General features: G+C 41.9%; 1 protein-coding gene across 1 annotated transcript; it reads left to right on the top strand.

The window, feature by feature from the left end:
* The first annotated feature begins 10,855 nt into the window (after positions 1 to 10,855).
* On the top strand, positions 10,856 to 14,203 carry LOC145124319 (tryptophan synthase beta chain 1). Its single transcript, XM_079059609.1, has 5 exons — positions 10,856 to 11,330; positions 11,827 to 12,183; positions 12,407 to 12,849; positions 13,436 to 13,530; positions 13,909 to 14,203. Exons 1-5 carry the CDS (start codon positions 10,974 to 10,976, stop codon positions 14,082 to 14,084), a joined length of 1,428 nt encoding a protein of 475 aa, XP_078915735.1. The 5' UTR covers positions 10,856 to 10,973; the 3' UTR covers positions 14,085 to 14,203.
* The last annotated feature ends 2,462 nt before the right edge of the window (positions 14,204 to 16,665 follow it).

The following is a 16,665-nucleotide window of genomic DNA, read 5'->3' as shown; positions in this document are numbered from 1 at the left end:
AAGGATTTTCATGTTTTATAAAATATTTAGATATTTTATCCCTTTTGTAACACACTGAGTATAAGGGGCGTTTTCAATATACAACCATAATTTCATAGTTTTCAGATCAACACACGAACCAGACATGAAACGTACATGCAAACTATAATAGGTATAGCTTGGGGTTTTCAATACACAGTTTCAAGAATTCAGAGTTACACATTGCAAAACATATAAACTATGACAGATTTAGTTTATGAAATACATTCGGACTCCAAGAGTACAACATTAGATAATTATTTAAGTATAATTATTACTCTTTAAAGTATACACACGGATTCAAATACGAAAGAACCATACAGAACCACACGTAAAACTAGTTAATACAGGATTGTGAGACAACACTTCAAATGTACCCTTCGGGGTACATGTTAAATCCTATCATAATATAACCAGAGTCTCCTGGAGGGAGAGCGTGAGATTTGTGAATAGATCTATTCGGGACTGACAATCCCACACATGAACTGCTAGCTACAGTTAGGCAGGCATGTCTGGGGTGACAAATGTCATTTAACCGACACTTGAAGAACATCGTAAAGGTCACTAGGTCATATCAAGCATGGTTATACGGCTCACAATAGTATAAACTAACCATTTGTTTACGGGATTTCATTCTTCACTAGTTTTATTTTAAGTAATGAAACTACTATACATACTGGAGGTAGCCAGGGTTTTCAAACAGAACATACTATACATACTGGTGGTAGCCAGGGTTTTCAAACAGAACATACTATACATACTGGTGGTAGCCAGGGTTTTCAAACAAAACACTCTACACATTACTGGTGATAGCCAAGGTTTTCATACAAAGGGTCTTTCATTCAAAACAATGTTATACAATATAGTTGATGATAACCAGACATGCGAACTAATACATCATACATTGATACAGAACACAGTATCAAACATATATGTTAGAAAATATTGAATTTTCTTGGAAAACATATAAATATTTTTACAGGATTCAACGACAGATTTTCACTAAAAAAATATACTTATGAACTCGCCAGCTTAATGCTGATACTCTTTCAAAACTGCTTGTATTCCCAGGAAATCAGTACACAGGTACCTCCCGCAGTTTCTGGAGAAGACGGAGCGTATAGAGTCACGTCTTTTACATTTGTTATACTTTTGATGTATATGATTTCGAATCAAACAGATGTAACTACTTTTATACCTAATCAATGTAATGGTTGTGTTTACTATGATTACTATGATGCAATTTGTAACACCCAAATTTTCAAAACAATTTTTCACATTTTATAAAACACATTTTCATTCATAATCGTTATAAAAACACCATTGGATCACATAGTCAATCATAACATCATATCCCAAGATCATAATAAAAATCTCCCCGTGTGTGTACTGATCAAGCCGGCGCCTTCCCGCGATCCTCGCTGGTACCTGAGACACATAACACAACACTGTAAGCATAAATTCTTAGTGAGTTCCACAAAATACCACACACAACACATATTAGCCACTCAAGGCTATAACTCTGATGACCCTCTGGTCAAGGTGTCTCTGTGGGACCCTCCAGTCCCACAACTCTGTGGGCCCTCTAGCCCTAACTCTGTGGGCCCTCTGGCCCTAACTCTGTGGACCTTCCGGTCCTAACTCTGAAAACTCTGTAACATACATAGCATATAACACATAGAAATCACATCATGCAAAAGCATACAGCATACTCTGTCTCATAGCTCTAATTACCACTCTAGGTAAAGTATAGTGAGAAGACTCACCTCGGGTAACTCGGTAAAGCTCGAACTCTGTAAAATCAGGTCTAGCCTCCGCCTAATCATGTAAAATAAATACTCTCAATCAATACATCTCTCAAGGCTAGACTATTCCTCCTCTTAGTACTCTCATAAGGGTAAAAGACCATTTTACCCCTCTCATAACTCAAAGGCCCCACTATAGACCAAACCCTAAAAGTCAACCAAAAGTCAACCCTCCGGGTTACGCTGCGCGTACCAGATGTGTACGCTGGGCGTACCCGGCAGTCTCTCAGAATCGGGGAACGCCACCCCGTACGCCGCACGTATTGGGATTACGCCCGGCGTAAATCCCAGTTTCAGTCCCTTAGCTCTTGAGGTCTTAAACAGTTAAGACTCACGTCCAGCTTTTAGATCTGACCATTTTTAAGCCTCTTAATCCATAAAGTCGATGACTTTAAGCCTTTGCATGGCTGAACAAGTCACTAACACCCAAAATATACCATTTCCTAACACTAGAAAGCCCAATACTCAAGCATGATCTCATATCCACGACCAAGATGGGAACTTTATGGATCTATAACACAAATACCACTGAAATGGGACAGATCTAGGTCCATGGAGCACATTACGCTCATAAAGTCTCCACCTTTGGGACTTTTAACCCTAAAATGGTCCATGAAGCAACAAACCAAATGAAGAGGAAAGTTTTGAACTTTAAACCTCCAAATGCAGCTCCTTCCTCTGTAGATCTCAGATCCAAACTTGCACTTCAAACTCTAGTCTCCACAAACTCCTCTCCTTCTTCTTCACTAGCACACCAAGGCACTTTTAGCTCCAAAATCACACACACTCACTAAGAACGATGAAAAGTTCTCTCTTAGGGTTTTACTCACTGCTATGGAGGCTGAGAAATGAGCCTTAGCATCCAATATATAGGGCACAAGTCAGAAATTAGGGTTTGCACCTGGACACATTACGCCCAGCGTAACCCTGAGTACGCCCAGCGTACTCAGGCGAGTCCACGTCCAAAATAAGTGCATGAGTACGCGCAGCGTACTCATTTGCTACCAATTCCTCTTAAGGGCTTAACTTGACACTTTGAATAAAAGAAGGGCTAAATAGTTGTACCTGAATTTCGGGATGTTACAATTCTCCCCCACTAGAACCAGACTTCGCCCTCGAAGTCTCATGCTGCAAACAACTCCGGACACTGCTCCCGCATCTCTGACTCTAGCTCCCAAGTCAGCTCGGACCCTCTCCGATGTTGCCACTGGACTTGAACCAGAGGCACCTCCTTGTTCCTCAGAACCTTGATCTTCCGATCCATAATCCCGATTGGCCTCTCAGCATAATTCAGGCCTGCATCCACCTGAATATCCTCCAGCGGTACCACTGCTGTCTCGTCGGCAATACACTTCCTCAGTTGAGACACGTGGAAGGTATCATGAATTTGGCTCAGCTCCGCAGGTAGCTCCAACCGATATGCTACTCTGCCCACCCTCGCGGTCACCCTAAACGGACCAATGTACCGGGGCCCCAGCTTGCCCCTCTTCCTGAAACGGATTACTCCCTTCCAAGGAGACACCTTTAGGAGTACGAAGTCTCCCACCTGGAACTCAAGCTCGGATCGTCGCCTATCCGCGTAACTCTTCTGGCGACTCTGAGCTGTCAGCAACCTCTGTCTGACCTACTGTATCTGCTCTGTCGTTTGAAGCACTATCTCTGTACTACCCATCACACGCTGCCCGACCTCACCCCAGCAAATGGGAGTCCGACACCTCCTCCCATACAACAGCTCAAAGGGTGGCATACCGATGCTCGAATGATGGCTGTTGTTATAGGAAAACTCAGCCAAGGGCAAGTATGTGTCCCAACTCCCTCCGAAATCCAACACACATGCCCGAAGCATGTCCTCGAGCGTCTGAATCGTCCGCTCACTCTGCCCATCTGTCTGGGGGTGGTATGCGGTACTAAAATGTAGCCTCGTACCCAGCTCCTCATGAAACTTCTTCCAGAATCTGGAAGTGAAACGCACATCTCGATCTGAGACGATCGAGATCGGCACTCCATGCCGTGATACCACCTCCCTCACGTACAACTCTGCCAACCTCTCAGCGGAGGAGCTCTCACTGATAGCAAGGAAGTGAGCGCTCTTTGTCAACCTGTCCACAATCACCCAAATTGCATCGACGCCCCTCGCAGTCCTTGGCAATTTGGTGATAAAATCCATGGTAATCTGTTCCCAATTCCACTCGGGAACCTCCAACGGCTGCAACTTACCATGCGGCCTCTGGTGCTCGGCCTTAACCCTGCGACAGGTCAAGCACCTCTCAACAACCCATGCTACATCCCTCTTCATACAGGGCCACCAATAATCTCTTCTCAGGTCCAAATACATCTTAGTGGCCCCGGGATGGATCGAAAACCTCGATCGGTGTGCCTCCTCCATCAATATGGTACGTACCCCGCCCACAAATGGCACCCAGATCCGACCCTGGAAGGTCATAAGCCCTCTGCTATCGGTAACAAACTCCGATACATATCCGATAACCCGCTCTCTCTTGCGGTTCTCCGGTCTCACGGCCTCAGCCTGGGCCCCTCGGATGGTGTCCAACACTGGAGTCATCACTGTCAATCTCATACAAACGTCCCGTATCGGGGCGCTCTCCGCCCTACGACTCAGGGCATCGGCTACAACGTTAGCCTTGCCCGGGTGGTACAGGATCTCACAATCGTAATCCTTTACCACGTCCAACCATCTCCTCTGGCGCATATTCAGGTTGGGTTGATCCATCAAGTACTTCAAGCTCTTGTGGTCCGTGTATATGGTACACCGAACCCCATACAGATAGTGACGCCAGATCTTGAGGGCGAACACTACAGCCCCCAACTCCAGATCGTGGGTGGGATACCTCGTCTCGTGAGGCTTCAGCTGCCTCGATGCGTATGCTATCACATGCCCTCTCTGCATCAGCACCGCTCCCAGCCCCGATATCGATGCGTCACAATACACCACAAAGTCCTCCATCCCCTCCGGAAGGGCTAACACTGGGGCTTCGCATAGTCTCTGGCGAAGTGTCTCGAAGGAGGCCTGCTGCTCTGGTCCCCATGAAAAAGCAACACCCTTCCGGGTCAACCTGGTAAGTGGCACGGCGATCTTGGAGAAATCCCTGATAAATCTCCGATAATAGCCAGCCAACCCTAAGAAACTCCTGATCTCGGTGGGGGATCTCGGCACCTCCCAACTCATAACCGCCTCAATCTTGGCCGGGTCGACCAATATCCCATTCTGGTTAACGAGGTGCCCTAGGAACTGGACCTCTCGTAACCAGAAATCACACTTGGAGAATTTGGCATAAAGCCTCTCCGATCTCAAAACTCCAAGTAACTCTCTCAAATGCTCCTCATGCTGCTCTCTGGATCTCGAATACACCAGTATATCATCGATGAACACGATCACCGAACGGTCCAACATCGGTCTGCATACTCTGTTCATGAGATCCATGAACGCCGCCGGTGCATTGGTGAGCCCGAAAGGCATCACCACGAACTCGTAATGCCCGTAACGAGTCCTGAACGCTGTCTTCTGGATATCCTCATCTCGTACTCTCATTTGATGATATCCAGACCTCAAGTCGATCTTGGAAAACCAAGACGCTCCATGCAACTGATCGAATAAATCGTCGATCCTCGGTAAGGGGTAACGGTTCTTGACCGTCAGTTTGTTCAGCTCCCGGTAATCAATGCACATCCGGTGTGAACCATCCTTTTTCTTGACAAAAAGGATCGGCGCTCCCCACGGCGAGCTACTCGGCCGTATAAACCCCTTCCCCAGCAGCTCCTGCAGCTGCGAGGATAACTCCTGCATCTCTGGTGGCGCAAGGCGATAGGGCGCCTTGGCGATAGGCGCTGCCCCTGGAACCAAATCAATACGGAACTCTACCTGCCTCTCGGGAGGCACACCCGGCAACTCCTCGGGGAAAACATCCGGGAACTCACGCACTATCGGGACCTCATCGACCGACCTCGGTCTCTCTGCATCTACTCTCGTATCCACCACATAAGCCACAAACCCACTACAGCCCTGCTGTAGACTCTCCCTCGCTCTAGCGGCCGAACAAAATGCTGAGCCAGAACGGGTACCCTCGCCGTACACCGTAAGTACTCCCCCACTGGGGTCTCGTATCGTCACCAACTGTAGCTCGCAGTCTATCACATCTCCGAAATGGCTCAACCAATCCATGCCCACTATGACACATACGTCCCCCATAGCAATCGGGACCAGATCTATCGGAAACTCGACACCGAAGATCTCGAGTACACATCCTCGAATCACATCAGTAGCATACACCGTTCGCTCGTCAGCTATGGAAACTCGTAGAGGTCGACTCAACGCCTCACGTTGGTTACTGATGTGCTGACTAAACGCTAGTGACACAAAAGACCGACTCGCACCCGAGTCAAATAACACCAAGGCAGGTACAGAACACACAAGAAATGTACCAGCTACCACATCGGGTGCTGCGCGGACCTCCTCCGTTGTCAACTGGAAGGCTCTCCCGCGAGCCTTCGGTGCCTCAGCCTTCGCCGGCCGACTCTATGTAGCTCGAACAACAGCAAGAGCAGATCCCTGAGAAGCTCCCTGAGCTGACCCTCGTAACTGTGGACACTCGGCCTTCCGGTGTCCGGTCTGGTTGCAGTGAAAACAGACTGCAAACCCCTTGGGGCAATCCTTGGCCATATGCCCCTCCTTGCCACATTTGTAGCAAGACCCTGCTCTGCACACTCCATCATGACTCTTGCCGCACTTGCCACAAGTGCGGCCCCTCTGGCTCCCTGATCTCGAATCGGCAGGCTTGGCCCGCTTGGCTGCCGGCTGAGACTGTGCCGGTCGCCGATCCCTCCCCTGAGACTCCGCCTCCTCCCTAGCCTGAGTCTCCAGCTCTATCTCCCTCTTCCGGGCATTTGCCTGAAGCTCGGCAAATGTCCGGTACGTCGAGTTCGCCACGAACTCTCGTATATCCCTCTTCAAAATGCTCAGATATCGGCTCATACGTGCCTGCTCGGAGGACACGTGCTCTAGGCAGAACATCGCCCGCTCATGGAACATCCTGGTGATCACTGTAACAGACTATGTACCCTGCTTGAGGGTCAAAAACTCCTGGGCCAAACGCTCCCTCTCCACCTAGGGAACATACTCTTCTCGGAACATAGCAGTGAACCTCTCCCAGGTCACTGCAACAAGCTCAGTAGGCGAATAGTGCGCCGTCACAAACTTCCACCAGTCCATCGCTCCCAAGCGAAGCTGGTTCAACGCGAACCGGACTCTCAAATGCTCTGGAGATGAGCAAGTAAAGAAACACCCCTCAATGTCTGATATCCACCTCATCGCTGCAATCGGGTCCTGGGTCCCATCAAACTCCGGTGGTTTTGTGTTGCTGAACTCACGAAACAGCAACGCATCACCACCCTGCGGCCTAGTCGCAGCTATAGCTGCAGTGGCCGCAGCCTCAAAAAGAGCAGCGTATCTCCCGTCAAATGTCTCTATCAGTGTGGTCTTGATAGACCCGAACATCTCTGGTATCTCTGCCCTGATGGCCGCAGCCACCTCCTCATGAATGATCCTACGGATCTCCTCATCACTAGTACCGCTGCTCTCTGGTGGGTGGCGTGTCCCAACCATGATGTCTCTAAAATACAACATAATAAATATCAGGGACTCGCTCGAGTATACTCGCACTCGATAACTCCACCCTACTTGCTCCTTAGTACCCAATGGATTCTTACTTAGGGTGCGCACTGCTCCGGTGTCTTCAGTAGTACGGGCCCTATACTACCGTCCACACCGCATCAGCATCCACTCTAAGTCCTCCTCCTTGGATCCCAAGTCCCAAGTACTCTACTCTCTTTAACCATATGCTACTCACTAGCAGCTCTCTCATAAACTCCTTGCTGCTATCTAAACACTCTCAAGTATCCCTAGCAGCAAAACTCCTAGACTAAGGCATCACATATCAGGCCACTCTAGTCCTAATAAGAATACCTAGTCTACTCTAGCATGCATAGCATAACTCATCAATATCATAACATAATATATCTCATAACACTAATTACAAGAGTATTTTGGGAAATCACCGTTCGGGCGCTGACTGATCGTACACACGGCTCTGCTCTGTTTGTCTCAAAACTCTTTTTACTCTTTAAAAAAGTTTTTAGTCATCAAAATTTCTCTCAAATCCTCAGTTTGAGTTCAGATACGCCCGAAGATGAATCCGAATCCCTCAAACCAAGGCTCTGATACCAACTTGTAACACCCAAATTTTCAAAACAATTTTTCACATTTTATAAAACACATTTTCATTCATAATCGTTATAAAAACACCATTGGATCACATAGTCAATCATAACATCATATCCCAAGATCATAATAAAAATCTCCCCGTGTGTGTACTGATCAAGCCGGCGCCTTCCCGCGATCCTCGCTGGTACCTGAGACACATAACACAACACTGTAAGCATAAATGCTTAGTGAGTTCCCCAAAATACCACACACAACACATATTAGCCACTCAAGGCTATAACTCTGATGACCCTCTGGTCAAGGTGTCTCTGTGGGACCCTCCAGTCCCATAACTCTGTGGGCCCTCTAGCCCTAACTCTGTGGGCCCTCTGGCCCTAACTCTGTGGACCTTCCAGTCCTAACTCTGAAAACTCTGTAACATACATAGCATATAACACATAGAAATCACATCATGCAAAAGCATACAACATACTCTGTCTCATAGCTCTAATTACCACTCTAGGTAAAGTATAGTGAGAAGACTCACCTCGGGTAACTCGGTAAAGCTCGAACTCTGTAAAATCAGGTCTAGCCTCCGCCTAATCATGTAAAATAAATACTCTCAATCAATACATCTCTCAAGGCTAGACTATTCCTCCTCTTAGTACTCTCAGAAGGGTAAAAGACCATTTTACCCCTCTCATAACTCAAAGGCCCCACTATAGACCAAACCCTAAAAGTCAACCAAAAGTCAACCCTCCGGGTTACGCTGCGTGTACCAGATGTGTACGCTGGGCGTACCCGGCAGTCTCTCAGAATCGGGGAACGCCACCCCGTACGCCGCGCGTATTGGGATTACGCCCGGCGTAAATCCCAGTTTCAGTCCCTTAGCTCTTGAGGTCTTAAACAGTTAAGACTCACGTCCAGCTTTTAGATCTGACCATTTTTAAGCCTCTTAATCCATAAAGTCGATGACTTTAAGCCTTTGCATGGCTGAACAAGTCACTAACACCCAAAATATACCATTTCCTAACACTAGAAAGCCCAATACTCAAGCATGATCTCATATCCACGACCAAGATGGGAACTTTATGGATCTATAACACAAATACCACTGAAATGGGACAGATCTAGGTCCATGGAGCACATTACGCTCATAAAGTCTCCACCTTTGGGACTTTTAACCCTAAAATGGTCCATGAAGCAACAAACCAAATGAAGAGGAAAGTTTTGAACTTTAAACCTCCAAATGCAGCTCCTTCCTCTGTAGATCTCAGATCCAAACTTGCACTTCAAACTCTAGTCTCCACAAACTCCTCTCCTTCTTCTTCACTAGCACACCAAGGCACTTTTAGCTCCAAAATCACACACACTCACTAAGAACGATGAAAAGTTCTCTCTTAGGGTTTTACTCACTGCTATGGAGGCTGAGAAATGAGCCTTAGCATCCAATATATAGGGCACAAGTCAGAAATTAGGGTTTGCACCTGGACACATTACGCCCAGCGTAACCCTGAGTACGCCCAGCGTACTCAGGCGAGTCCGCGTCCAAAATAAGCGCATGAGTACGCGCAGCGTACTCTTGAGTACGCCCAGCGTACTCATTTGCTACCAATTCCTCTTAAGGGCTTAACTTGACACTTTGAATAAAAGAAGGGCTAAATAGTTGTACCTGAATTTCGGGATGTTACACAATTGTTGTGATACTACGCATGAGGTCATCCACCCCCGAACGCTTCCGCCGTTCCGGTTTGGGGGTGTGACACATCAAGCTTTCGGTAGTGGGAGATTGGTTGTAGAATAGGATAACAAACCGGGTCAAGACATAAATTCAAACTCCGGTGTATACTTTAGATCCAGATGTAGGTTTCCGACGACGGAGAATTTTAAACCTAGATCCTTAGAAATTGAAACCTTCATCATCTTTTTCCTCATTTTTCATGTGTTGATCAAAACCTGCATCTCCTTCTCAACCCCAATCCCGGTTGAAAGTATCGATGAGTGGTGGTGAACGATTTGTGGCCGAGACTAGAAGTACATGAAGGTGAAAGGAATGTCGATGGGGATTGTGGAGGGCTTACCAAAATAACAATGACACCCACGAATGAAAAAGAATGGCGTCGGTGGTAGTGGTTTCTGAAACCATTCATCATTTTTGTAGATCGGAACCACTGACGAAGGAAGAAGAATGTTGTCGATGGTGGTTTTTGGAGACGAAGGGTAACGCTGATGACGTAAATGTGGGTGGGCAGGTGGTGTCCAATAGGTGGTGGTGTCCGGCAGGCGGCAACGGTGGTCCTATGATGTTGGTGGTCCGACAAAGATAAAGATAGAGAAAGAGAGGCATTGAGTAAATATCGGTTGGTAGGTTAGAAGGAGGAGGGATGGGCATGGTATAATTTGTATTTTTTGGTTTTCTAATTAAATATATAGAGAATAATTAAAAAGAAATTAATAAATAATTATTGAAGGGCAAATTCGTCATTTCAAGTTGGGTATGGACCAAAAACATACAAAAGTGCCTATTACAGGGACCAAAACCAATTTCAAGTTGGGTATGGACCAAAAACATACAAAAATACCTACTATAGGGACCAAAACCAATAGAAATATCCAATTTTGGACTAGTGGTACACCAACATTTTATTTTCGACCAAATACACATAAATTTGCCGACCACAAAAACCATTTTTGCAATTTTGTTGCAATTTTGTCTTTGTTGTGGCTTAGGATGTGTTGAATGTCGTGTTTCGATATTTTGGGTCCTATTTGGGCCGACATACATGATTGTTCGTGTTTTCCTTTTCTATAATATTTTCACTCGATTCGAATCTATCCCGTTCCCGTATCAGTGAACAACACCATAGCTTTTATCAGTTTCCCACACCACAAGAGCTCACAAATACAAACCCTTATAAATTCCAAAGACGATAATGGCTTTCTCACTAACAACCCCAGCTCCCGGAACCACCGCCACTGCCGCCCTCTCCAGCTCGTCCTCTTCGGCGTTTCTCAATCCATACCCCTCACAACTATCCCTTCGGTTAAACAAATTTGGGTCCTGCTCGCCCAAATCGTTTGCCGTTTCTTGTGTCCTTGCTAAACAACCCACCGGTCAAATGGAGCTGGAGAAAGCGGTGGTTCAGGATGAGTTGTCGGTTCTTCAGCGCCCCGATTCGCTCGGCCGTTTTGGTAAGTATGGTGGGAAATATGTTCCTGAAACCCTAATGTTCGCTCTCTCCGAGCTTGAATCAGCTTTTAAAGCCTTAGCTACCGATCATGAATTCCAGGTATTGATTGCGAGTTACTTCATCCCGTTTCTATGAATGCCACAATTTTACAGGACCACTTGCCGATTGATATACCAAGCGTTATTTGGATGTGCATTTCTATGTTTGAAAGTGATAAGATTGTGTACTTATGCATTGTTTTACCAATTGAAACATCTTTGTAATTTTTTTTTGCTTCTTTATAGTAATTGTACAAAAGATGCCCTATTGTATAGTCAGAATTAAACAATTCTTCGATAAATATCTACAACTAAACTTGTGTGTTTAAAGATTTGCATGCTATGGTGTTAAAAAATTTGGCAAATAAGTATAAAGAGTTAAACGTGGTTTCACTGTTTTCTCATTTCATGCAACAAAATGTTGTTTAGACTAAATATGCAACATTGTGACTAGTAATCATTATAAAAAATCCATGCAGTATTACTACAAAAACCCCTCTTTCTGGTTCAATTTATGGAGGAATTGCTAACTTATGTAATAAACTATGCGAGTGCAGAAGGAATTAGCTGGAATATTGAAGGACTATGTTGGTAGGGAAAGCCCATTATATTTTGCAGAAAGACTTACAGAGCATTATAAACGACCCAATGGTGAAGGGCCAGAGATTTATCTTAAAAGGGAAGATCTTAACCACACTGGTGCACATAAGATCAATAATGCGGTTGCTCAAGCTTTGTTGGCCAAAAAATTAGGGAAAGAGAGAATTATTGCTGAAACGGGTGCTGGGCAACATGGAGTGGCAACTGCAACTGTATGTGCAAGATTTGGTTTGCAGTGTATTATTTATATGGGTGCTCAGGATATGGAAAGACAAGCTCTTAATGTCTTTAGAATGAAGCTGCTTGGAGCTGAGGTTTGTTAAGTTTTCAACTTTCCCTTTTATTTATTGTCAACTTTGAGATTTATAAATGCAACATTAATGTAGTATTTGGTATGATGGAAATATGGAATGGATCATTCTGTTCCAACATTAATAGGATTCACACCATTTTGTTACTTTTCACAATTTCTTTACATTTCATACCTTCTAACAACTTTCTCATTTGATCATTTCCTATAATTACTACATCATTTAGGTAAGACCTGTTCATTCAGGGACAGCCACACTAAAAGATGCCACATCAGAGGCCATACGGGATTGGGTAACCAATGTGGAAACAACTCACTACATCTTAGGTTCAGTTGCGGGCCCACATCCTTACCCTATGATGGTGCGTGAATTCCATGCAGTAATTGGTAAAGAAACACGAAAACAAGCAATGGAAAAATGGGGTGGAAAACCAGATGTTTTAGTTGCATGTGTTGGTGGTGGATCAAATGCCATGGGCCTGTTTCATGAGTTTGTTGAAGATAAAGATGTCAGATTGATTGGAGTGGAGGCTGCAGGTTTTGGGCTTGATAGTGGAAAACATGCAGCCACTTTAACAAAAGGAGAGGTTGGGGTGCTTCATGGAGCTATGAGTTACTTGTTACAAGATGATGATGGTCAAATCATTGAGCCTCATTCCATTAGTGCAGGGTAAGTAGAATTAGAAAGCATTTTTAACTGCTATAATTGGTCGGTATAATGTGTAAATCAGTAACAATATTGATAGTGCAATGCTTTAATGGGTAGATATTTCAAAGTATAATGCCTTAATAAGAAAAAAAAAGTTGTAGATACAATGCTAATGGGTAGATATTTCAAATTACAACTTAATACGAAAAAAAAAAAAGTTGTAAATATATTGCTATAACATAAAGAAATAAAAGTAGGATGATATAATACACAAATAAAGGAAAGTATATTGTTTTTTCTCGCATTTAGACCTTGTTTTATAATGCATACGTTCCTTGTGTAGTTATCTAAAGTTTTTATCGCACTCCATTAGTTAGTTGCATTATCATATATAAATTCCTAGAATGTCTTTTGCTGTTATATATATTATTGCAAAATTCAACAAATATCTTCATGGATTTTGAATATAATAAGTACACGCATCCAATTACTATTTTTACCTTTTTATTCAACCGGAAAATTCAAACAGGTTTGGTTTTTTTAGGGCTAAAAAGCTGTGACCGTTTTGTTTTCCTTAATCTCAAATCATTATTATGGCTTATTGTAGGCTGGACTACCCGGGAGTGGGACCCGAGCACAGCTTTCTGAAAGACTTAGGGCGGGCTGAATATTATAGCATCACTGACGAGGAAGCGTTGGAAGGTACATATTTTATTTTGGGTGAATTACAAATTTCGACCCTGTGGTTTGTCAAAAGTTATGGATTGGGTCCTTTGCGATCCGTAAAAGATGCATTTGTATCCCTTTTTGTTCTTGGGTCGTTTAAGTTAACACCTATGTCCATGTAAAATGACCTACTTGCCCTTGCCCTTTTCCTTTTATCTTTCATGTAAAATGAACCTTTTCTTGTTACCTTTGTTCATCGCGTAACAATTTGGGGTTCATGAACATGAACAACAGGAAGAAGATGAAAATGGTCATTTAAACGGCACAGAGACTAAAATGGTTAAAAAGTGGAATCGTTAAAGGACAAAAAAGGTTAAAATTACTTGCTTAATTTTATTAATTGTTTGTGTGCAGCTTTTAAGAGACTTTCAAGATTAGAGGGAATAATTCCGGCTCTAGAGACATCTCATGCATTGGCTTATCTAGAGAAACTGTGCCCTACTTTACCTAATGGCACCAAGCTTGTCCTTAACTGCAGTGGTAGAGGAGATAAGGACGTTCATACTGCCATTAAGCATTTGCAGGTTTGATAACAGTTGTTGTTGTTTAAGAGTTGTCATATTTTGAGAAATATTATGTTATATATTTTGATTTCTTGTTTTGGATATAAACTTCAGTTGTTGGATTTTACACAGTTTCTATTTCTTCATGTCTTGTTATCCTTCTTTATTCTTCATGTTACTAGTTTCATGTCTCGATATGACAATCCCAACTGAGATCTCAGGTTCTTTGCAGTCATATCCCAAGTGATTGACTTGTTAGTTTTTCAAAAGTCAAAACCTAATCCAAACATTTTTTTTAGAAACTCTTTGTCACCACATAAGCTAATAAACAAACACTTTTATAAGAACGAATTTATTGAGTTAAATAAGCAAATCCCAAACACCCCCTATGTATGTGTAATGATATAAATTTCTTAATTGAATAAAAGATATAAGTATTTTTGTATTTGGGGCTAAATGCGGAGTAAATTTGAGAAAACTAATTGGGAATGCATCTAGGGTTTTGAAGAAATGAGCTCACACACTGTCACTTTCTCGAAGAAATTTGTAAAAATGGGGTTGTTTCTAAAAAGCCTTGCAAAAATTGGGCTTTGGACCCACATGGAAGATATGGTTAATACTTGATCTGAAAGCTACATTAGTGGTGCTTCTCATTTTACAACTTTAACCATTTTATTTTTATAATATATTATAATTATATCCTTTACATTTTCAATGTTTAATTTATACCTTCACCATATATATACATATAATATCTTTTAATAAAATTAAATTATTAAAACTTTTATATGATTTTTAATAGTTTATACCACTAAAATGATCGTGTTAATACCTTCAAATCAATACCAATATTATATATAATTAAAATTATATATAACAAATAAATGTAGAATTCATTAGAAATGTATAAAAATTAAATGAATTTACAACTATTGCATGTGAATTGTAAAATCCAAAGGTAAACTATATGCAAAACTACTTCAATGGCAGAAGCCAAAACAAAAACGTCACTGTTCATCTGAAAAAAAGTTAAAAACTTTCTGCTTATAATATTATAAATTTGTACATTTATTTCTAACATTCCTTGAATATTATTCTCTTCACATTTGCATCATCAACGTTCCATATTTCTCTCATGTTCGAATCATTAGTTATTTCATACGTTAAACATAAGGTACATATTTTTATCTAAATATTTTGCATATGTTTGATGTAAAATGTTAAATTTTGTATAGTAATTTGCATCGTTTATCCTATGGTTCGTATTGCAGCTACATTCAATAGAATTTGACAACTTTTAGAAAAACACAATGATATTGCAATGAATTACAATACACATACCATAACTATATTACAATTTTTTAGAAACTATAGTGATATTGCAATGAAGTGCAATACATATATACCGTGTATGTGGTGTCTCTTTGTTAAATGTGATACTCACGTACAAAGTCATACTTTATTTGAGTTTGACTATAATGAAGGTGTATAAAATTGTTACAATGTCACAAATAAATCAAACATGTGGAATTACACATATTGTCCGTATTATCAGCATACGTGTGCATATGGTAAGTGGAAAATGAAAATGTTTTAATGTTCGCATGCTCATGCAATTTGTGAAGGGATAACCCTACTTTCATTATAAACATTACACTAGTGATATGTATAAACAACGATATGTGCACCTGAGATGTATCACACATGTAGATGATGTAAGCATGAAAACCAAATGAGTTTTTCATACCAATAATATAAACAATAATAAGAAAAAGGGAAAACGGAATACACACTTGTAACGAAAGTGTGTGAAGGCATATAAAACCAGTTTCAACAACATCCGTCATGGACATACATCCCATCCTTTTATCTTTAACAACCAACAATTGACACATTCAAAACTTCAAATAATCACTGAAATAGTATCACTTTGTAACGGTAGGTACTTTTCATTTATGGTGATTAATCAAAGAGTTTAGTTCATTATTAACTAGGGGTAAAATGAAGATGTTTTGGGGGGAGTTAAATGAAATTTAGCCAAAGATCTAAAGTGCGTTGTTTTCTTTTTATGGGTAAAAAGGCTAACTTTAGGGAAATTAACATACTGAAATTTAATAAAGTTGTTAATATTGTTGTTTAGGGATAAGTTCTGAACTTGAAAGAAATAAGACTAAGAATTATTTTGAAGAACAAGAAAGGGTTAGGGTGCATTTGGAGTTTTCCATAAAAATTTTGAAAAAGTTTTGGTTGACTCATTTTTAAAAAAATTTATGTTTTCCAAATTGTGTGTAAATTAGAAAAGTAATTGTTACAGTATTCCAAAGTTTTCTAAATTTCTAAAATAGAAAATAAAAACTCCACAGGTTTCAACTAAAGGCGTTTTTGAAAATTTTCATTGTAAACTGAAAACTCAACTCAACTCCAATTTTTTAAAACGTTTTTACAAAAATGAAAAAACAAATTTCTACAACGCACCCTTAGTCCAGTAGAAAATGTTTAAATTATACCAATTTAACCTTTAATATCCAGTTTTACCGGTTTTCTGACAACTAGGCAACCAATGTGGCAATACGATAATATAGACATGAAATTCAAACCAGCAAACAAA

Source organism: Lactuca virosa, chromosome 7, assembly GCF_052849685.1.
Source record: "Lactuca virosa cultivar CGN04683 chromosome 7, Lactuca_virosa_CGN04683_v6, whole genome shotgun sequence".
In the NCBI taxonomy this organism is placed as follows: domain Eukaryota; kingdom Viridiplantae; phylum Streptophyta; class Magnoliopsida; order Asterales; family Asteraceae; genus Lactuca; species Lactuca virosa.
This window is presented reverse-complemented; position numbering and strand designations above follow the sequence as displayed.